The sequence below is a fragment of the Tursiops truncatus genome, chromosome 2 (assembly GCF_011762595.2).
Source record: "Tursiops truncatus isolate mTurTru1 chromosome 2, mTurTru1.mat.Y, whole genome shotgun sequence".
NCBI lineage: Eukaryota > Metazoa > Chordata > Mammalia > Artiodactyla > Delphinidae > Tursiops > Tursiops truncatus.
The window spans coordinates 166,011,136-166,035,051 of NC_047035.1; the positions used below are offsets into that span (position 1 = coordinate 166,011,136).

A 23,916-nucleotide genomic window follows, 5' to 3' on the forward strand; every position below is an offset into this window, starting at 1 on the left:
ATGATTATGGCTGTACTTTCTCTCTGACTCAGTGTTTCAAACTCTGGGATGTCACTCTTTCCTTTCACAATTTCTCTTCATGAATTATCCCAGTTTAGTTTTTTAGCATTCATTTCCCCATTTGTTAACTACATTCTTTTATCTTTAGTTATAACTTTCATTTCTTTTTATTAGATTATTTTTACCCTATAAACAACATTATTCAATTTAAGCCCTCCTTGTTTATTACCATGGATAAGCTGGTCAGAGTCCTAGGGCACCAGGCATTCGACAACATTCAGCCTCCATCAAAGATCACTGTCCTTACCTGATTACTCTATCTTTTCTACGTAAAGGCAGACAGTAACACATAGTGGTAACTTGGGCTCCAGACTCAGGCTCAGTTTAAACCCCAGCTCTGCCACTTACTGGCTGTGTGACCTTGTACAAATTCCTTAACTTTTCTGTGCCTCAGGTTTCCCACAGATAAAGTGGGGATACTAAAGCCTGTCTGAAAGGATTGTTGTAAGGAACAAGTAAGTTGTTCGGTGTAAGACACTTTAAGGTAACTGGAGTATCGCAGGCACTCATTAGATGCTGTTATTATTGTCCAGCTCCCTCCTAAAAGATGACAGACAGACCTCTGAGTGGCTTCCCTCTCGGGTGCAGGTTTCCTCTTTCTTTGACTTCTTCATCTGGTTATACATTGCCATCTGCTTTCCATCTTCCAGAATTTTGTTGATAGCTATCATCTGTTGTCATTTTTACTCATACTCTCTTTGGCCTTCAGAGTTTTACAGTCATTAACTAGAGTTTCCAGAAGTAACAGACATAAACATGTTCAATCTGCCAGGTTGAACATGAAAGTCTTCATTCTTTGTTAGTCACAATTTAAACATAGATATAAATACTTGAAAAGATCCAAATTATTTCTCCCAGTGCACTGTGACCATATCATGTTTTTCTTATTGTTTAAAAATATTACAACCAAAAAAGTCTTAGTAGCGTCTAGTCATGAGCCATGTGCAGTAATCTCAGAATTATGAACTTGATGATGAGTTAGACTCCACTGGAGAAGGCAGCCTCGGTAGATTTCTTTTCATCTTTTAAAAATGTCTTCTTTAAAATTATTTTTCACATTATTCTTTCTCTAAATGCATGCCCTGGGTATTTAATGGCTTTTTGTTCTATACTCTTCTTATATCATTTGATTTGAACACAGGTAGATAATAGCATTTTTGATGATTTCAAAGTAGGGTCTCCTTTGGTGGTAGATAGCTTCTAAGGTGGCCCCAACGATCCCTGCCTCCTGGTATTCACAGCCTGTTCAATCCCCTCCCTTTGACCACCCTGTTTCTAATTAATAAAACACATCAACATTGAGAGCATGTCACTTCCGCAATGAGGTTACAGAAGATTATGCCTTCCATCTTGCTAGCAGACTGTCTTTTGGGCTTTGATGAAGAAAGTTGTTGTGTTGAGAGGTCCCCGTGGCAGGGAACTGAGAGTGGCCTTCAGCCAACAACCCACAAAGACTCAGGCCCTCAGTTTCCTCATCCTTCAAGGAACCAAATCCTGTCAACAACCACATGAGCTTGGAAGTGTATCCTTTCCCAGCTGACCTTCAGATGAGACCCCAGCCCTGAGCAGTACTTTTGTTGAAATCTCGGGAGAGACCCTGAGACTGGCAAAGCCTAGATTGCTGACCCACACATACCATGAGATAATAGATGCGGTTTTTTGTTGTTGTTGTTGTTGTTTTGCGGTACATGGGCCTCTCACTGCTGGGGCCCCTCCCGTTGCGGAGCACAGGCTCCAGACGTGCAGGCTCAGCGGCCACGGCTCATGGGCCCAGCTGCTCCGCAGCATGTGGGATCCTCCTGGACTGGGGCACGAACCTGTGTCCCCTCCATCGGCAGGCGGACTCTCAACCACTGCGCCACCAGGGAAGCCCCAGTAATAAGTTTTAGACTATGGTTGTGGAAAGTCTTAATCACAACCATAGACCCCTTCATGTGTATAGTAATTTGTATTAAGTATTTTTCTATTTTTTGTAGTTTGAATCCAACTTCAGATATTTAGTTAAACATTTACAGGACATGCATTTTCACCCTAAATAAATTTCCTGTGGATGGAACCATATGTCTTGCCAAATATAGAAAAATAATTTAGAATACATTCAAGGACTTTGAATCTACTTATTTTTAAAGCAAATCACATATAAAAGTGCTTTAATATACTTAGTCCTGCCTAAATGATTCATTTCCAGCCTCCTAGTTCAAAAGATAGCAAACCTGGGTAGATTAAGTACTAGGTTTTAACACTAGATATTTCCAAGTGTTACTTTTGTGGACTGTCCTCCATCAAGATGAGATATAAGCTTCATTCTCCCTTGTTCAATAAGGAGTGTTGGGAGCACAGTAAACTTGAGAGGGATGAGTGGGCCTGGAAAATATTTGACTAGCAGGACTTTTCCTTGTATGGAGCAGAAGGAAATTGTAGATGCGGTAGAGAAAGTCCTTAAAGCCCCAGGAGTCCCTCAAATCCTTATCAAAGGGCAGCTTCATCAACAAACGTCTCACCACCGGCATCTGTCCCCGTGCTTCCGTTACCCAGGAATCTTTTTTTATAAATAAAACTGTTCACACACACCAACAGAAACCCCAACGCATGTAACACCTTCTTCACCTATAAAAATGGTTTAATTCACAGTCAGTTTCACTGAACTGAAGCAAATAACACTTGACGAGTGAATTAGGAAAGTAGAACTGCTGTGTCCAACACTATTAGGAAACTTGCTCAGATCCTTAAAATATCAGGCCTAAAACAGGAGCTTCACATCGTTCAGTGTCAGAGCTTCGGGTAAAGTACCAGACTGTGCTGACTGCTGACGGTTCCACCTTCTAAGCATTATTCTTCCAGAAGCACCAGGCCTTGTACCTTCTGAGCAAACATAGCAGAGGTCAATTTTCTACCTCTGGTGTTGTGTCTATATTTGCAGAGGAAAATTATTTTAAAATTTTCTTCTATTTTGTACATATTTGAAAAGACTAATAGCCTTTTCTCTATGATTCTCTTTTCTTCCTCATTCATTGTGTTCAGTATCCAAAAGGTATAAGCAATCAAGCTGACTTCAAAACTAGCTTAAAAAGTCACATTTGATGAAATGGGTGGATAATCTGTGCACACTTGTTTGGAATGAGGGGAATGCTCGGAAGGGTATTTCCAAAACAGCAATACTTTTAAAAATCACAGTGCCTAGAGCATCCCACCACTAAGATCAGCTGCTTGAATTTTGTAAGCAACTGAAGAAACTTCCAGTGTTGTAGAGCCAAGTTGTTAAAATGCCCATAGGGGCACATCCACCTTAGACCTTCACACTGAAGGCTTCCTCTCAACGAGATTGGGGGAAACAAACCTCTAGGCAGAGTATAGTGAGTTCCCAAGAGGCAATATTAAAGGTGAAAGAAAACCGGTGGTTTTGCTGTGACACGTTTTCTCTTGCTGGCCCCGAATGTCTCTTTTTCTCTCACCCCACCCTCCTAACCCTAACAGTTTATACATTGTGCTTATTCGCCCAGCAGTTGTGCATGTTCTTTGGTCCTTAGATGGTTCACTTATATCCTGCTTCTCACACATTAAATAAAATATCTTTATATCTATCATTAGCCTCTAGTATTGGAAAGAAAACGGGAAAAGTTTTCCCTTGAAATATGTACTTTGAAAATACACCTTAGGCAATTCTTCCAGTAAAGGAATTTTTTTTTATGGGTTTCCTATTTTGATAATGGCAATGGTTTCCTATTTGGATAATAGGCAAGTCAGTGAACCCCATTAAAATTAAGTCTCTGTCTTTAAAATGGGTTAATAAAGTATATCTTGGACCTTAAATATAAGGTAACGTGTCTAGCACAATGATCAGTGGGTGGGCATGAGCAGCTATTGTTGTCATTTGTACAGAAAAATGACAGCTATTAGTATTAGCTGCATCATTCATAAATCTTCTGCTCAGTGGCTTAGTTTTTCTTCATTTCTTCTCCTACCAAGGTCTGTTACGAAATTTGTTATTAACTTGGGATTTGGCAGGAGGTATTTATTTTACAATAATTTGTTATACATTTATATACATGATATTTAACAAGAAAAGGTTAAATATAGGGATGTGAAAAACATTGAAGCATCTTAGCCTTGTTTTTTTTTTTCTCATTACAGATTATATTAACTAATACAAAGCTAGATCTGAATGGGATGTCTTAACAGGAAACTTACACTCAATATATCCAAAAATGAACTTACTATCTTTTCTCCTTCTTCACTTCCTCCCTCCTCTCTCCCTCCCTTCTTTTTTAATCTCATTCCTTCCACATTGGGTTACCTCCTATTACAACATACAGCACTAGAGAATAGGCATGCAATCATGAATAAGGCAGTTACAATCTCTGCCCTCATGTCTTACATGCTAGTAAGACACATTCAACAAAAGAATTACAGAACTAATTATATCAAAATAGATTTGATGAGTGTGATGAAAGAAAGCTCAGAATCCAATACAAGTAAATGCCGTGCAAGCGAGATGGAAACCTGACTTGGTCTGGAGGTGCTGGGGAGCATCGTGGATGCCAACCCTGACCTGAGACGTGAAGGACTAGGTGGGAATGGGGAGAGTTTTAAGCAGAGGTAACATAATTTTTTCAACTTATGCATCTTTTTCTTTTATCTGTTTCTTTTCAAACACAATCATCCTCCCAGTCATCCAGGCTTAAAATCTTTACATTATCTTTGACACTTTATTCTCTTTTGCCTCAACAAATAATCAGTTGCTCAGTTTTCTTGATTTAGCACCATCTTTTCCTCTATTCCCATGCGTGACTAAATTCCCACTCTCACTGTATTTGTTACATTTTTCTTTACCTTTTTCCTATCGCTTTATTTTTTCTTTCATTCAACAAATATTTCTGAACATTTCCTGTGTGCCAGGACTCTGCTGGCGCCAGTGTTACAGAAGTGAACGTGATAAGCATGGCTGTCACAGCGCCTACAATCCAACATGGTGCCATGGGTCCAATGCTGCCGTAAAGCAGGGACAGTGTCCTAAACCACGGGCAAAGTTTCGTCCTCCTAGAGGAAGGGATATTCAGGCTGAGGCCTGCAGGTGAACAGGAATAAGCCAGGTACAGGTGAGACTGTGGGGCTGTGTAAGGAACGTCCAGTGAGAAGGGACAGCATATGCAAGGATTCGAGGGCTTGGGTGGAGGAAGAGCAATGATGTAATAAAGGCAAGCTGCGGACAACCAGCTCGAATAATTTTGACTTTTTCATGGGAGCCAGTGAAAGGTTCTAGGCAGGAGAGTGAGGTGTCAGAAACATCACCCTAGCTGCCGTTTGGGAGCTGGAGGAAAGAGGAATGGTGGAATAAGATATAAGGAGAGGGAAAAGGCTGGTGGGAAAGATGATGGATTGGGATTGTTTTTCTTTTTTCCAACTGGTCTTTTCACCTTCACTCTCTTCTCCTTCCATGGGCAACCAGTCTTCTTGCATGCTGCTACCAGAGTAACTTTCTGGAACGCGCTTCTGATCTCAACGCAGAGTTTAATGGCATGTCTGCCCTTGGAACAAAATCTGAATTCCTCACCCTGTTATTCACAGTTTACAGTGAACTGGCCGCGTCTCTGCCTTGAAGCTTGATATTCTACACTCCCCTGGATGTCTTCCCACTGTGTCTGTCTGTATACGCTACACTCTGAAGCATCCCCACAACCATGGCTCTGTCTCAGGCCCCCGTCCTCTTTCCTCTTTGCTTCCATACTTAAACGCGCTCCTCCTTCATGCGCTCTCAGATGTCCAGCCTCCCGGGATAGCTTTGCTTGTTTCCACTGAGAGAAATTTCCCTTTTCTCTGAATCCTCAATATGATGCAGTCCATGGTATTATGGTGTTTGTCATCTCCCCACGTGGTGGAACTATTTGGAGAGGCAAGCCAGTGCAGCTCTTAGGAGCATGAACTCTGGAACCAAACCACCCGGATTCAGATCCTGGCTCTGACACTTCCTAGCTGTGTGGCCCTGAGCATATCACTTAAATTCTCTGTGCCTCATTTCTCTTCTATAAAATAAAAGTCCCTACTCCATAAGGTATTGTGAGGATTAAATGTGCAAATAATGCAAAAATGTATAATTTAGTATCTAGCAATAATGCTGGATAAATATGTGGTAAGATCATGCCAGTATTTTTATCATTTACATGTAACATCCACTCTTCTAAATGATAACTTGAGGACCTAATCTGCATCGGATTTACTTTTATGGCTTCTAAATCCCTTACTGCCTCACGCAGAGTAAATAACTAGTGAACGCGTTAAGTTAGAGTCACAAAGACCAGTGAACCCTAATGGGACTTTTCAAATAGTTTATTTTGAAGAGAATATTGTATTTATTAAATTAACTAAAACAGATCATTGAGCAAATATTTTACATATAAATGTAAAGCACACAGGATTTTACATTTGATTCAGGGAGAGACCCCTACAGATAACTATAATATAAGGTAGAAAAAATATACAATAAAAGTGATTATAGGAATTCAAAAGGAGTGGCTAGAAGCATTAGTAAAGAATTCATTGAATTCATGAGATGCAATTATACTGCATTGCAGGGGTAACTTTTAGAATAAAGCATTCATAAATCAACTCTCATAATAATATTAGCCAATACTTACTGAATACTCACTGTAGCAGACACTATGTGTATCGCACTGAAACTTCAAAACAGTCCCATCTGCAAGTATTATTGCTGTGTTCATTTTACAAATGGGAAGACTGAGGCATAGCAAAGCAGTGTCTGTCAAAGTCATACAACTAATAAAGAATAGAGCCAGGACTGGACCCAGGGAGACTGGACGCAGAGCCTGTATTCTCCACCACCACACTGCAAAATTGAGAGCTCTGCTTCACTATTTGCTGAACTGTTTCTAATATGTTTTATTAAGTTCACTGGAATTTCATTTTCTATTACTTTTTAAACTTATATCTCAGTTATTCTTTCATTTATTTCTGACCGACTCATCTTTCACTTACAGTAACAAGTCCTCAGATTCTTTATCTGTGAAATAAAATTTTGAACCTGTATCAATAGTTCCCAAACAGTTCAAGAGCAATTCTTTCGTTCAAAATAAAACAATCATGCAGACGTCTATGGTATAGTTGTTCACTTTTGCTTATTCATTCTCTTAGTTGTTGCTTGTTGTGAAATAGAAAAGTTTGCAATAAGTCTCAGGCTTTTGCAGCCCCCAGGAATCCACTGTGCTGGGATAATCTCTAAAGCCATTTCTAGTGGAAATATTTGAGATTTTATATATTCTAGACTTTAGGTTCCTATCTCTCTAGTTTCTAATCTATCATTTCTCTCTGCCATGAGAAGGAGCACTTATGCTTCCCTAATCCCTTAATCTTATATCAAGTTTTCTCTTTTTCTTTCCCATAAGTTTTCCCTTCTTCCTTGAGCTCCAATTCCTTAGTAAACAGTACAGCTTACTTTGCAGAACTCATAATTACCACTGGGCCCTTGTGCATAGGAACTATGTCTAAAACATATGAACTAAAACTTAGAATACAAAGTTACAGAATTTTAACTTGTTTTGTGAAAATAGAAAATAAAAGAAAGGTTTTATATCAAGTTTTGGATGCAGTTTCCTGGCAGATTAAATTCTGAAATCAAATCTTTATCTCTGTCTTCAGCATAGACTTAGTGAATTAGAAAAGTAAGGACAAGTACTATATACACACAAAGGAACATTCTCTCCTGTCCACATCTATTTTTTACCTTCTTCTCATTTCTTGACACTTTTGTCCAGTCTTTTCCCTAGTCCTTGAGAATTTAATCATAATGGTCTTGTCAATGCTTAATTTAATACTTTGATATAGTAGAAATATTAGAGAGATGCCAGCATAGAGTTATAGGTAATGTCATGCTTGGTACTGCTGGAGAGTGGGGCTCCATTTGTCCGATATCAGCAAGAAAACGTCAGCGGGCTTCCCTGGTGGCGCAGTGGTTGAGAGTCCGCCTGCCGATGCAGGGGACGCGGGTTCGTGCCCCGGTCCGGGAAGATCCCACATGCCGCGGAGCAACTAGGCCCGTGAGCCATGGCCGCTGAGCCTGCGGGTCTGGAGCCTGTGCTCCGCAACGGGAGAGGCCACAGCAGTGAGAGGCCCACGTACCGCAAAAAAAAAACAAAAAAAAAAAAAAGAAAAAGAAAGAAAAGAAAGAAAATGTCAGCACCTGCCCCATCTCCCCCCGCTATGCTTTCTGTTTCCCAGTATTCACGTCTTCGGGAGGAAAAACCAAAATAACACTGGAGATTTTAGGAGTGGGCATACTTTTCTGTTACAATGACCTTATGCTCAGCAGAATCAGCTCAGGCCAGCTGCTCCAGCAGAAGAGTGCAAGGCCACGTTTTTCAACGGCATTAATCCTTTAGCGGGTCCAAACCGTTTCCTATTCAATGAGGGCTTTGCTCAAAGCCACGCAGTAGCAGATGAGAGGTTGTGCATACCGTGCTTTCACAGGACTTTTGACCATCCCCCAGAGTTGGCCACTTGTTCCTTTGTGTCCCATGGAGCCTGCACAGATGTTTATCACAGCACCTATACTGCTTTGATGCAGTTTCTTCTTTCTTTACTTATTTATATACATTTAAATTTTTTATCTGTTTATTTTATTTTTAGCTGCGTTGGGTCTTCGCTGCTGCGTGCAGGCTTTCTCTAGTTGCAGTGAGTGGGGGCTGCTCTTCGTTGCAGTGTGCGGGCTTCTTATTGCGGTGGCTTCTCTTGTGGAGCCACGAGTTCTAGGTGCACGGGCTTCAGTAGTTGTAGCACACGGGCTTCAGTGGTTGTGGTTCGCGGGCTCTAGAGTGCAGGCTCAGTTGCTGTGGTGCACAGGCTTAGTTGCTCTGTGGCACGTGGGATATTCCCGGACCAGGGCTTGAACCCGTGTCCCCTACATTGGCAGGAGGATTCTTAACCACTGCGCCACCAGGGAAGCCTCCAATTTCTTCTTTATATGGCTCTCTTCCCTTTCTTATTGGCCTTTGTACCCATAGCATCTAGTATATTGCCTGGCTCGTGATAAATGCTTAATTAATATTTGTTGAGTGAAAACTCTGGAGTGAGAAGTGAGGAGTTAGTGAAGTGATGGAGCCAAGTACGAAGTGAGGTAATAAACATGGAGTGATAGATGATGGGGGGATGGGGTGCAGTACAGGATAATCCTCTTAGGATATTTCAGACAGGGGAAAGGTATGGCCGGAAGTGTGGAGCAGGGATAGGCACGGCTCCAGCTGAGAAAGGCAGTGGAAGCTCGCCTGGCTGGCCCACCTGGGGAAGTAAAGGAGAGTGAAGCTTGGACATACCAAAAATTTAGAGGCAATTGCTAGAAACTCCTGAAAGCTAGAATTAAAGACTTTAGATCTGACATGAAAGCAATAAGGAGACTTTATAGTTCTTTGTTTTGGACAAAGAATGATCAAAATAATGTTTTAGAGTTTTATTCAAATAAATATGTTCTCATGTCAAAATTCATAGTATTAAACATCAGACTGTGAAATACTGATTTTAATCTGTGGGTCATCAGCTGATCCTGAAGGTCTCTTTCTTTCTCTTCTCATCCTACAGGTTGTTATTTTGTACTTTGAGCCAAGCACATTTCGCTGTATTCTCCTAAGATGGGTCCGTCTTCTCGGTTTTGCTACTGTTTATGGAACTGTCACTCTCAAGCTTCACAGGTATATTATGTCTTATTAGTTTTCGTTCCCATGGGAGGATCAAAGCATTTGGCTTAGCATGTAATTGCAAGCTCAGTCAGCCACTTAAATGGTTAAATTTCAGAAATTTAGATAGGAAGATGATATATATTTTTTATTTTCAAGACACTGTCTTTAGGATTCTCTAGGAAAGTCTTCAATACAATTGAATTTGAACAACATGCTTTAATGAATGTGCCATTGGTTATGGCAAGGTTAATTCTGAATAAAAAATAAATTTAGAATGAATGTGAAGCAGTATTTACTAGCTAAGAACAGGAAGAAATACAAGACAATACAGCTGCAATAATAATCCAAGTCCAGAGCTACCAAAGAATCCTGTATAGTAGAATTCAGCAATATGCTTAGCTAACAAAAGCTATTGTCCTCCATTCCTGAGTTCCATGCCCCAGGGTAGTCCCACTGATATTCTTTGGATGAATTTCCAAAAAAATAGTATTCTTGGTTTCCCTTCTTCACCAGTAGGCTCCAGTGATTATCAGCCGTATAAATTGGAGAACACTGTAAATTCCCTTATACTTCAGTTTCAAAATCACCTACTTCTAAAAAGTATATGATAAGTACTAGCAGGAAAGAGACAATAAAATAAATTACCTATCCAGAAAGGCTGGGAATAGCTGGAAATGATTCCAGGGCTTTCCCTTGCCTCCTCTTTCCAAGTTTTCTCAGCATAGTGGTGCCAAAGAGCATAGGAGTTAACGTATAAATCTCTCCTGCAGGATAACACTCTAGTTCTATAGAGAAACCTTTTACGCTGATCAGCTTTAAAGCTGATTTAATAGTCACAGTAAGCCATTCATATTTTCATGCTAATTTGACCGTATTTCTCAATAAATGTATCTTGATATGGCTCATAAAACAGTTTCTCTTAGATGCCATAATATGTGTTATATTTGTCTTTAAATGCCACCCCTTCACCCTTTCTTGAAATGTGATCATTATACTCTCCATTACACAAGCATCTCCATTTCTTTTACTATTTTTTTGTGCTTTTAATAACTGGGAATGCTCCAGATTATCTTTTTGGAACAAATGTAAATGTCTTTAACTCTCAAGATCCTTTCTTATATATGTCATATAGTACAAAGTTTATTGGGCTGGACTTCAGGAGGTCCAGTTTAAATCTCAGTTCAGCCTAGGAAATCATAGCCCTCTATTTACTACAGAAAGAAATGATTAGACTAATCTCTCATGGTCTTTCTGATGCTCACTTTATTCTTTCCACATCATAGCACACTTTGGTCTTGTGTCCTGTTCTTTAAGTACTTTCCGGTTTCCATTGCTTATATGATAACTATTTTTCAGCTGGTGCTCGCTAAAGGAAATGAGAAATCATTGACAGCCTATAATGGACAATGAGACTTCTGGAATTCCCAGAAGAATGGGTGGCCTCTTGAGACTTGAGAATGACCTCTCTCCCTATGAGTCTAGCCCTTAGCATCTGTTGGGTCCTCTATTATATGATACAGTTTGCTTATGTAATTATCTTCTTCATTTTTACCTAATTTACCTTCTCCTTGAAGTGAGGTCATTCACAAGTGAATCCCCAGCTCTTAGCACAATGAATGACACATGGCAGGTGCTTGATGCATAACAGTTGATAAGTGAATGAATGAATGAATGTCAGATGCAGACTTGGAAGCTGCTTCCCACAGTTCCCTCCACACATAAAGCGTTCCTATTTCCCTGACTCACTGTGTGCTCTCAAGTGCCTGAAACACATGACATTGCCATCTGTGAGAGGCTGTTTGTGGGACAAAAACACAGTATTAAATAACACTGAATCACAGAGTAAGAAAATTCCTTCCATTCAGGTTCTCTTTCCATCCCTCTGATTATTTCCAGGAGAAAAAATAGTTTGGAAATAGTAGGTCTTTAACACCTGCCGAACAGTTGCTAATTTTCCTTTACAACAAAGAGTTGTTGATCAAGCTTCAGGCTCAGAGCTTCCCACTGCAATACTCTCTAGATGAAATTTATTATCTTTATTTCACTGTATTTATTTTCATAGTTACATTCTATTTATGGATTACCTACCAGTTTTTCATTGAAAGTAGCAATATAAAGTTTTCTTTAAAATATTTTAAAGATTTTTTTTGATGTGGACCATTTTTAAAGTTTTGTCAAATCTGTTGCACCACCGCTTCTGCTCTATGTTTTGGTTTTTTGGCTGCAAGGCATGTGGGATTTTAGCTCCCTGGCCAGGGATCGAACCTGCCCCCCCAGCATTGGAAGGCGAAGTCCCAACCACTGGACCGCCAGGGAAGTCCCTTTAAAATATTTTAAAGCAATAAATAGAAGTTGTTTTAAAGAAAGTATTAGTTGGTACACAGATACAGGCAGAAATCTTGAGGGTGGCATACAAATGATTGGGATTTGGGAAACTAGATTACTTCATCATTCTTTTCTTTATTTTAAAGACTGTAATTAAAACGATTTTCTCTCCGACTGTGTGTCTCTAGAAGTCATTGCAGTGAAGAATTACCTACTGAAGGCTTAAATCGAGTGGAAACTATTTCTAATTTAATACGCTGAATTATTCGTATCCTGTCTGAACCATATGTCTGTATATTATATTGTTTTTCCATATTGTTTAAATTTAACTGATTCCAATATTGTTTAAGTCTATAAACTGAAGAATCAACATCTCAGAGGAATGTGAGCAACCCGATGGAAGTGACTGGCTGAACCAGCTTTGTATTCCCCATCCTTAGTGCTGCATCTTGCCCATTTAATGTATTCAGATATTTGTTAAGTGAATGAATGGGTGGATGGTTATAGTGAATGGAGCTGCAGGGATGTCTTTGGTTGATATCTCTTATAGTCAAGCAACGTGTTGTCCTCAAGAAAGGACTCTGAAGATTTTGTAGTAACATGATAGAGAGGAAAGACATAAATCTTTACAAATCCAAATTTGAATTTCAGTTCCTCCACTAATAACTTATACAACCAAGAAGAAATTATTTTAGCTTCTGAGAATCACTTCTCACTTCACCTGTAGAGTTGCTGTAAATCTTAAACATGATTGAAATATTTGTAAAATATGTCAAGCAGGGGGTTTTGGTTGCAAACCACAGACACTGAGGATGGCTAAATTAAGCAAAAAAGGAATTCATTGGAAGGATATGGAGAAGGTCACAGACTTGAAGAGAAAGCTAAAGAACCAGGCTTTGTCGGACCTGACGCAAGGTAGCTTCAGGGATCAAGGTAGCCTGAGCTAAGGGATAAAGTCCCTTGAATGCTATTTTCTCATTTTTATAAGAACTTAATTTTTTATTTAAAATTTTTTTTTAAAAAGTAATACCTCTCTAGGCAGAAAATTCTAAGGCAATTATCAGTACTGATAAAGTGACTGTTCTAGTCCCTTGAGAATAGGATAGGCAGGAAACACCTGAGGTCTTGTTTTATTTCAGCCATTTCCCTCAAGGCTTAGTAAAATTGTTTAACATTTCTTTTTCCCTTTCCTGATCTCTCACTGATCAATTTTAGTGTTTACAGAATTCCAGTAACTTTGAAAACTTGAAGAAAATATGAAAAAGGAATAGGATCTCAGTCTGTCACTAGAAATGATACTGTTAGCCTAGGACGGGAACTTGAGGGTTTCATTCACTTTTATCAAATCTCCCACCTTTTTCTTTAGTGGTCGCTCCCCACATTTGAGAGTCATACAGCCAAAGACTACCATACCAAGCCAAAGGAAAATTGCAAGTCTTTTGTTTATTAACAGTGCAATACAGAGGTGTAACAAGTTAGGGGAAGGTGGTAAAAGTGGTCCAGTCCTTCAGGGAGGAGTATTTTATCACTGACATTGTTTAGAATCACCAGCACATGGTGATGATACAAAGCAGAACAGCTTTGAGTTGTCATTTTTATTGCCTTAAATTCTCTACGGACACTGTTACTTGCACCCAGGGCAGACAAGTCCCACCGCCCAACCTCACTGGCAGGCCATTCATGCAATGCAATTTATTTGAACCTAAAACCGTTTGTTTCTCTTTGGAGAAAGAAAGAAGGGAGAATGGGACAGGTTTTAGCTAGCTCAATATGGATCATAAGGAAAAATAGAGCTGAAATAGGCAAAAATGAAGAAGGTTCATTTATAAAAAGAGTTTCCTTCAGTAACCATAGATATGTTTGACTTAGTACATTAATGATGTAGGACAGATCTAAAAGAACATCTGGCACGTCCATGCATGTGTGGGTTCACAGAATACTTGCTATACGTTGGTTGGTTGGTCGGTTGGTTGGTTTTAAGAAACCTGGAAAGGCAATATCTCTAGGCTCAGAAAATCTGAGTATATTATCAGGAGGAAAAATGAGGAACTGTTTTAAATGAAAGGGGGTAGAGAGAGATTAAGAAACTTAATGCTAAAAGAACATTTTCCTATTCCCTGTAATATGATTTCTGAAAACAAATTGACTTTTCCTTTTTCTAAGGCTAATCAAGAAAAAACAAAAGACTTTTCTGTACTATATTTAAAACATATTTAAGCAGGCTGCAAAAAAACCTTCTTCTGGCTCTGGCCTAGGGATTTTCATTTCATGCATTATTCAGTACCGCTCGCTTTGGATACAGCGCAATTTGTAGCAGTTTTCTCTACTGCACTCATTAGCACCAAATATTTACACTTTGTGGGAGTGGATAGATAGATAGATAGTTTTGTTTCCTAGTAAATTTTTTTATTGAAGTATGGTTGATTTACAGTGTTGTATTAATTTCTGCTGTACAGCAAAGTGATTCAGTTATACATATACACATTCTTTTTTATACTCTTTCCCATTATGGTTTATCACAGGATATTGAATATAATTCCCTATGCTATACAGTAGGACCTTGCTGTTTATCCATTCTGTATATAATAGCTTACATCTGCTGACCCCTGCCTCCCACTCCACCCCTCCCCCTAGTAAATTTTGAAAGTGACTGGAAGATATTTATATTTATTTATTTTATGTATTCTTTTAAAGATATATAAAATACAGTAAGATACTTTAAATTTTTTAAAGGGCAAAAGGAAGAAAATCTTTTTATCCATTTTCCCAATGACTAATGATGTTGAGATTATTTTCAGCTGTTTATTGGTCATTTCTACATCACTTTAGAGAAATGTCTATTCAGGTCCTTTGGCCATTTTTTTTTTAAATAAATTAAAAAAAATTTATTTATTTTATTTTTGGCTGTGTTGGGTCTTCGTTTCTGCGCGAGGGCTTTCTCTAGTTGCGGCGAGCGGGGGCCACTCTTCATCGCGGTGCACGGGCCTCTCATTGTCAGGACCTCTCTTGTTGCGGAGCACAAGCTCCAGACGCGCAGGCTGAGTAGTTGTGGCTCACGGGCTTGGTTGCTCCGCGGCATGTGCGATCTTCCCAGACCAGGGCCCGAACCCGTGTCCCTGCATTTGCAGGCAGATTCTCAACCACTGCGCCACCAGGGAAGCCCCCTTTGGCCATTTTTTAATTGGGTGTTTTGTCTTTTTGTGTTGCATTGTATGAGTTCTTATATATTTTGGATCTGAGACCCTTATCTAATAAATTATTTGAAAATATTTTCTCCGATTCTGTGGGTTTTCTTTTTTACTTTATTGATAGTGTGCTTTGATGCACAAATTTTTTATTTTTATGCAGTTCAGTTTATCTGTTTTTTCTCTTGTTACATATGCCTTGGTATGATATTTAAGAAACCATTGCCTAATTTCAGATCAGGAAGATTTATACCTCTGTTTTGTTCTAAGCATTTTATAGTTTTAGTTCTTACATTTGGGTTTTTGATTCATTTGGAATCAATTTTTGTATATTATGTGAGGTAGAGGTCTACATTCATTCTTCTGCATTTGGATATACACTCGTCCTTAGGACCATTTGTTTAAAAGATTTTTTTTTTGGCTGCACCGTGCGACTTGTGGGATCTTAGTTCCCCGACCAGGGATTGAACCCGGGGCCACGGCAGTGAAAGCACCGAGTCCTAACCACTGGACTGCCAGGGAACGCCCTTTTTTATTGAATAGATTTTTTTTTAAGATAATTTTTTCTTTATTTAATGATCTTGACAGTGTTGTCAAAAGTCAGTTGACTGGAGATGGAGAGGTTTATTTCTGGGTGATCAGTCTTATTCCGTTGTTCTATGTGTCTACCATTATGCTAGTACCACACTGTTTTGTTAAATTGACTTGAACCTGTAGGTCAATTTAGGGAATAATGCCATCTTAGCAATATTAAGTCTTTCAATCCATGAACACAGAATGTCTTTCCATTTCTTTAGATCTTTAAAAATTTCTTTCAGTGATGTTGTATAGATATCAGCATACACATCTTTTACCTCCTTGGTTAAATTTACCCCTAGGTATTTTTTTGATGCTATAGTAAATGGAGCTGTTTTGTCGATTCCATTTTCAGATAGCTCATCGCTAGTATATAAAAATAAAACTGATTTTTTAATGTTGAACTTGTATCTTACAACTTCACTGAATGTGGTTTTTAGCTCAGATTGTGTGTGTGTGTGTGTGTGTGTGTGTGTGTGTGTGTGTGTGTGTGTTCTTTAGGGTTTTCCATATATAAGATCATGTCATCTACTAACAGAGACAGTTTTACTTCTCCCATTCCAATATGGATGCATTTTATTTCTTTTTCTTGACCGATTGCTCTGGCTAGAACTTTTGGTACAATGATGGATAGAAGTGGTGAGAGCAGACATTCTTTCCTTATTTCTGATATCAGAAGAGATAATCCGCAAGTTCCTTCTAGCTCTATATTTGACTTGCAACAGTCCTGTAACCCTTCCTTCTTCCTTTATTTTTTCATCATTCTGCCTTATTCTGTCTACTTACAATCAGGTCAAAAGAAAGGAAGCTTAGTATGAGATATGAGAGCACAAGCAGGTCACTGAAATGGACAAAAGTACCCATATTTGGGAAGCTGAGTTGTGAGTTCTCCTTCTTATGAATAGCAATAACTTAAAATAGTCACAACAGTTTTACTGAACTTCATGTCTGATAAATGTTAACAATCTGTTTCTGCCTAGGTACTGCCAGTCCTTTTTAATATATACCTAACATCTACCCAGTGACCAAGAAGCAGCTTTAGGTTACTTCTGAAAATGAAATTTTGAGAAATTGTTGAAAAGCTTAATAAACATGAGGGCTTGTGACCATTTAAAGCAAACTGGGAGGGAGTAACTTCAGCCCTTTTCGTGTTGTTCACTCTTAAGGCTCTTTTGTCAAGAATTGAGTGGCTTTATATTTATAGAAGAAAATAATCACCTCCTACTTTTCATCAGAAGCATTTATTCTCTGGAGTTTCTAAGAAAGTAGTAAAATGTATAGAAATTCAAGTCTAATGGAGAACTTCAAGACTTTAGGATTATTCCGATTAAATTAATAGAACAGAAGACTAGATGGCTTGAGGATGTATATGTTTATTCCCGTTTAGTACACAAAAAAGATGCAGCTAAATCACAAACAGATGCAGATGTTCTGAAAATGGAAAACTTTCTGTTACTAGAGGCTTTAAATTTTGGTGTCGGCATAACAAAAACTCAAAAATTTATCTGACAGTTTAGAGCAGTCAGCCCATTAGAAAGACACCTGCACCAGTCTTAAGCCTTTTGGGGAAAAAAGCTCTCAAACTATAGCCTTCGTCCGAATTTACCTAACGGATTTGTTAAAATACAAATTTCTGAGCCCTAATCCCCAGAATTTCTGACATAGTAGTAGGTATGGATGGGACCCAAGAATTTGCATTTCTAACAAGTTTCCAGATGGTGTTGATGATAGTGGTTTGGGAACCACTAGCCCAGAGCAAGTGGCATCTCAAATGAGCCATGAAGAAATATGCAGGAATTAGCTAAATTAGGTGTTTGTATTGATGGAGGGAGGGGCAGTACAGGAAGCTGAGGGCAAAGGTTCAGATAGAGGACACCTGCATATAGTCCACAGGGACCCACAGGACCCTAGGAAGGGAAGAATAGTGAGAGATGAGCATGCTGAAGCAAGGAGGAACCAATTTTTAAAGGCGTTTTACATCGTAAGGTAGCTAGGATTTGGGTGGAGAGCCACAGAAGGACTGTAAACAGGAGAGAAACATGATCAGAGTGCAGTTTAAGAAGATCATTGTGGCTTTAGCATATAGTGTGGACTGAAGGTGGGCCAGACCAATAAGGAGACTGGTTAGGAAATTACTGAGGACAGAGGTTGATGACCAGGAGCTATATAGTGGCAGTGAAAATGGAGAAAAATAGAAGGATTTGAAAGATATTTAAGAGGTAGAAATTAAGTTCTTAATCATGCATTTGGTGTCTGGAATGTAAATGAGGGAGAAGTATCAAAGTTCATTCCTAGGTTTCTGCTTTGAGCAATTAACTGGTACTGGTCATTGAGACAGGTAACACAGTGGGTTAGAGGAGAGAGGAGTGGAGAGAGTGACGATTTTATTTGGGGAACCTGTTGATGTCCCGTAGGTCACTGAGTATACAGGTCTTGAGCTCAGGACAGTGATCTAAACCGAAGTTACAGATCTGGGACTCACCAGCATGTACATGATTGAAGCAGAATTGTGGATGGAATTTCCCAGGTATAATCCGTAGAGCAAGAATAGAAGGTGACTAAGTTTAGGAGATCCTTGAGGAACACTGTTATTTAAGGGGAAGACTGAGGCAGAGGACTCTGACAGAGACTAAAAAGCTGCTGACAGAGGAGTAGGCAGAGAGTCAAGAGAACGTGACATAACGGAAGCCAAGTGCCTCCGCCACGCCAAAAGCTGGAGAGAGATCAAGTTAAATAAGGAGTAACAACATCAATTAGATATTTGAAGCAGATAATCGATAACCTAAGTACAAGTCCTTACAGTGGAGTTTTATGAGCTCAAACTAGAAATGTGGAATGTGAAAAAGTAGAGGCAGACATATAGTGACAGCCAATTTCTTTTTTTTTATCATTTCAACATGATTTCTATGAATTTCTCTACTATTAATAATGAGAACTGAATATATACTTTAAATATACCTTTTTATATTAAATTCTGGAAATTTTTTGCAGTCCTCTTGTATACATTACTGCTTTCCTTTAGAATAGTGAAACCTTCTGAACAGATGGTAGCTTAAAATTTTATCTGTGAAAAAAGTAGTAGGAAAAGTAATCGATATAAGATTGCATTTTTTCTACAGCTGTATTTCATATAAAAGCATGTCTAAGGATTTCATTTTTAGAACTTGGTTTCTAGGCAGTGAACCCTAGACTAACAAGAGCTCATTTTTTAAAGATATAGCAGAATTTTCTCATTTTATTTTAAGGCAATCCTAGAAAAATGCATCTTATTCCATTTTACAAAAACCAATATCCTGAAATGCTTAGATTGCCGCGCAGAGTTGTGTTATTGTATTTTCTAGTGTTTGAAAGCCAGTAAAAGCAGTAACAGGAGACTCATGAGGGCTCTGCTTTGGCTTTTCCTCTCTGGAAATGAGATTTGGGGATCTGTGACAATCTTGAGTTGTCAGATTTTACAATAAATACCCATGGGGTCATCTGGAAAGCATGAAAATTTCTGATAATTTAGAAGTTGGATTTCTTGATTAAAGGACTACCATACTGGGATCATGTAGATTTCCTCTGCAAATGACAAACTCATCTGGTTAAGAAGTATTTTAAAGATAGTTATTTTAAAAATTCAATATTTCCTCTCATTGAGGTTTAGAGTTTCTATGTGAAAATCTTCAAGTATCAGAAAAATAAATGATTTCCCACATATTGGCCATGGAAAGAAAATATAAATCATAACTATTTTTCTTTGAAGCAATGGTTCTCAACCCAGTGAAACCCTTCGCAGTAACTTGAAAAATCCCTAGGAGTCCCTGTGGGTTGAAAAAAAACTTCCCTTCTTGCCAAACGTTTCCACCCACTGTCCCTCAAAGACAACGTACATTTCCCTGCTTTGTACTTTGTTATGTGATTCCCTTCAGCTAGAATGTCTCCTTATATCTTCTCCACTTGCCTCCATTTCTACCTACTGATATCCATCAAGACCCAGACCAAATAGCACCTATTCTATTAGGTTCCTGGACTTACTAACTACACACAACAACATATAATATATGCTGTTTTATATGGTAGCTATTTACATAGCTTACATTGTAAGCTTCTGGAAGACAGGAATCATATATTATGCCTTCCATGTTGCCTAGTATGATACCTCGCATATGGTTGTCACTACATAAACCTTTGTTCATTATAATTACATTTCAGATATTCAAATATAGTCAAGCTAGAATTTGGAACAATTCTCTCTTTTTCTTTTGGCCCTAGCCAAAATATAGAAGACCAGAAAAATGGTTCAGATTCCCTCTTTTGAGATCCTAATCATTCAAAATGTAGAATTCATCCAGGTACAACCAGAAACAATTACGTGCACATAGTGGCTACAGGTTTCTCCTACAAAAAATAAGATTGGCACCGGCAGAAATATTAGTTTTCCAAGAAATTTCTCTCATTCCTAGGATAGAGTTTTTGAATCTTGATCTGCTGATTTTAGTAGAAGCCTTCTTAATGGATTAGTGATTGGTCAATTAATGAATAAAGTTTTTTAAAGTAGAAAGGGGTTAAAGAAGTGTATAGATACTGTAATTTAAGATACAAATAATCACTCACCAATATTTTTGAAGTAAGTCCTCTTCTTTGACTGTGGATCTAATCGTTCTCTTTGTAGCATAAATCACTGCAATGTATTATCTATTGTTCATAGTTTTGGTTCTTTAAGTAGGAGTGAGAATCTAAAGAGTTTTTGTTTGTTATTTTGAGGTAATCTGAGTGTAGACTCCTTCTGGATTTTGGTTTGTTGACCACCACAATATATTAAAGTTTTCCTTACTTTCCCCTAAGTTAACAGTTCTTTTAGTGACTCACGTTTATGGAGTCCTTCCAAAGCATTCAAAATAGAATTTTGTACAAATGTCTCCTTTGCTTACACAGTCGATTTAGTTAACTTATATAAAATGATAACAAATACTCTTTTATCACTTACATGTGGAATCTAAAAAATAAAACAAACAAATGTATATAACAAAACAGAAACAGACTCACAGATACAGAGAACAAACTAGTGGTTACCAGTGGGGAACAGGAAGGGGGGAGGGGTAAGTTAGGGGCATGGGATAAGTGATACAGACTACTATGTATAAAATAGATAAGCAACAAGGATATATTGTGCAGCACAGGGAAATATAACCATTATTTTATAATAACTTTAAATGGAGTATGATCTATAAAATATTGAATCACTATGTTGTATGCCTGAAACTAATATAATATTACAAATCAACTATCAAGAAAAAAAGATGATAACAATGGGCATAATCTGGGGACAAGTACAACTGATTCTTAACAAGTAGCAATTCAACTAGTTGGAGCAAAAGTGAGGCATACTGGAGAGAGGCATTGTGTTCGCTGCCAGTACTAGCATTCAGCATGACACGGGCCATACTCAGTATGTTTCACCCAGGGAATCTGGTGAACTACAGATCTTCCTTGACTTTCAGTGGAGTTATGTCCAGGTAAACCCATTGTAGATTGAGAATATCTTGAAGTCGAGGATGCATTCAGTACATCTAACATCATAGCTTAGGCCAGCCTACCTTATCCGTGCTCAGAACACTTACATTGGCCTCCACTTGGGCAAAATCATCTAACACAAAGTCTATTTTATAATAAAGTGTTGAATATCTCATGTAATTTATTGAATACTGTACTGAAAGTGAAAAACAGAATGGTCGAATGAGTACAGCATGGTCGTAAGTGGGTCAGTTGTTTACCCTTGTGACCGTGTGGCTGCCTGGGAGCTGCAGCATCAGATGAGAATATCGTACCACATATCACTAGCCCCGTAAAATATCAAAATTCAGACTCGAAGTACAGTTTCTACTGAATGCTTATCACTTTATGCCATCATAAAATCGTAAGTCGAACCATCTTAAGTTGGGGACTATCTGTAGTTAAATGGTGAGTAAAGTGATCTTCTTTTGTACTCTTTATTTTATACTAATACCTTTCTGACATTGTTCCACATAAAAATTGAGGATAAGTATTTTATTCAGAATTAAATAACTACATGCTGTGTGTTAGGTGAAGGACAGTGAGGTTAAAGATATGCAGGGGGGAAGGATAAATAAGAATCTGCTAGAAAATAACTTTCTTTACTGGATGTGTTATGTTAATTTGAAAGAGCTATCAAAGCCCAGCATCGAGAGAAAAAATAGTAAAATACGTCTAGGTTATTTCAGGTATGTATGTTTCATTTCCATATTTATAATGACTTTTATGAAGAGTGCATATGAATATTTCATTTAAAATGTTGAAAGAATCAGAGCAGGAAATAGAAAACTTGGGAAGATGAATTCATTTTTGCCTTTGGGGAATTGATTATGGATACCCTTATAGTATCATAAACCACTCATGGTAGTTTATGTCAAGCCACAATATTGTGACCTAAAATATCAGAATGAGAATGCGGAGTTAAAATCAGCTAAGAATATTTTGGAGATGAAATTAAAGAAAGGATGGCTGGAAAGATCCCTATAGTAAGGTTGGATTTTGTCTTCACACCATTTTTAGAGATGGAGCAGTTCTTAGATATCATGTAATCCAGTAGGTCTCAACTCTGGCTGTGCATCTGAGTCATATATACAGGGAAAAAAAAGCCCAAGTTTTAAAACTTGCTGTATTTCGTATAGGTCATATCCTCTTCCTTAATACAATAATCTTATTCAGGGGTATTTAAATACCCTTCTTATTGTTTTCGTACTTATTTTTGGTAATGTGACAAAATGACTATAAAGGGAGGTTATATAAAATGATTTTCAGAAAATACCTTTTATAACATTCTACTGTAAAAAAAAAACAACTGGTTTAAGGAAGTCTTTGACTTAGTATAATATTGTAAAACCCAACTACTCACTTTTAGGACTATTTTTTGATCCCTCAGAAACCCTGTTTGAGCAATGTTTGCCTGTGGATCGTTCTAAGGTCCTGAGAATTTTCCTTGAAATATTAAAACATGCTCAAAAGAATTCCATCCTACACAAATCTGTTGACTCACTGACCCCTAATGCAGGGTATTTGTTCTGCTATTGGAAGGTAAACTAGAATGAAATTCAGTCAAAGTATAGGCAACACTGTTGTTTGTTTTTTATGTTAAAACTCTGCCCAAGTAGGTTTGGGTGGGTTTAAATTTCACCTAGAAAAATGAGATATTTTAGAATTTTACTTTCTGGTTGTTGGGTTTGCCTTCAAATTTTGATGTCTTGCTTTTCCAGGGTTTTGAAGGTGTTTCTTTCACGAACAGCCCAACGGATTCCATACATGACCGGTGGACGGGTCATGAGAATGCTGGCAGTAATACTCCTGGTAGTGTTTTGGTTTCTCATTGGCTGGACTTCATCTGTTTGCCAGAATTTGGAAAGGCAGATTTCACTCATTGGCCAAGGGCAAACATCAGATCACCTCATCTTCAATATGTGCCTCGTTGAGCGCTGGGATTACATGACAGCAGTTGGTATGTGATCACTTGCTTTGTGCAATTTTATCCTTTGCCCACTAGCATTAAAATGGACTTCGTTAGAAGCCTTGCCAAGCCCTTTCACAAACCCTAAAGGAATTTCACCTAATACGGTTTTGGTGAAACAATATTATGAAAAGATAATAATGACATGCGGAGTGCAAACTTTTTCTGAGAGTTTCCATCTTTTTCAAAGGTGTGTATCTTTGTTCAGAAAATGTAATCAAGAAGGAGAAATACAGTCAGTAAAGGCAACTTCTTTGTACAGAGAGACTTTCTGCTTTCCGTCCTATCAGTGTGTCCCTATTTGGCTAACAGAAGCTGTTCTCTTGACTTATTTCTTTAGCTGGGAGGAAAAAGGAAACATACTGGTATTTTTTTATATAGTTTTGGTCCTATGATATATCAGACTTGGTATCTAGAGCACTCTGGGCAAAATTTCTAATTTATCTTTCCTCTAAAGATAATTTATTGGGAATTCTCTGGAGGTCCAGTATTATACAAACACAAAGCCATGCTCCTTGGAGATAGTAAATTATGTGACTGAGAAGCTGGAGAACTTGGAAGAATCCCATGATGAGTTGGGCCAAAA

At 38.2% G+C, this 23,916-nt stretch overlaps 1 protein-coding gene across 1 annotated transcript in view; it reads left to right on the forward strand.

The window, feature by feature from the left end:
• Positions 1 to 23,916, forward strand: part of GPR158 (G protein-coupled receptor 158) — a 329,361-nt gene that overhangs the window by 277,884 nt on the left and 27,561 nt on the right. Inside the window, exons 6-7 of the mRNA XM_019933175.3 lie at positions 9,643 to 9,752; positions 23,083 to 23,321. Coding sequence (XP_019788734.2) covers positions 9,643 to 9,752; positions 23,083 to 23,321 — 349 coding nt within the window. The remainder of the gene's footprint in view (positions 1 to 9,642; positions 9,753 to 23,082; positions 23,322 to 23,916) is intronic.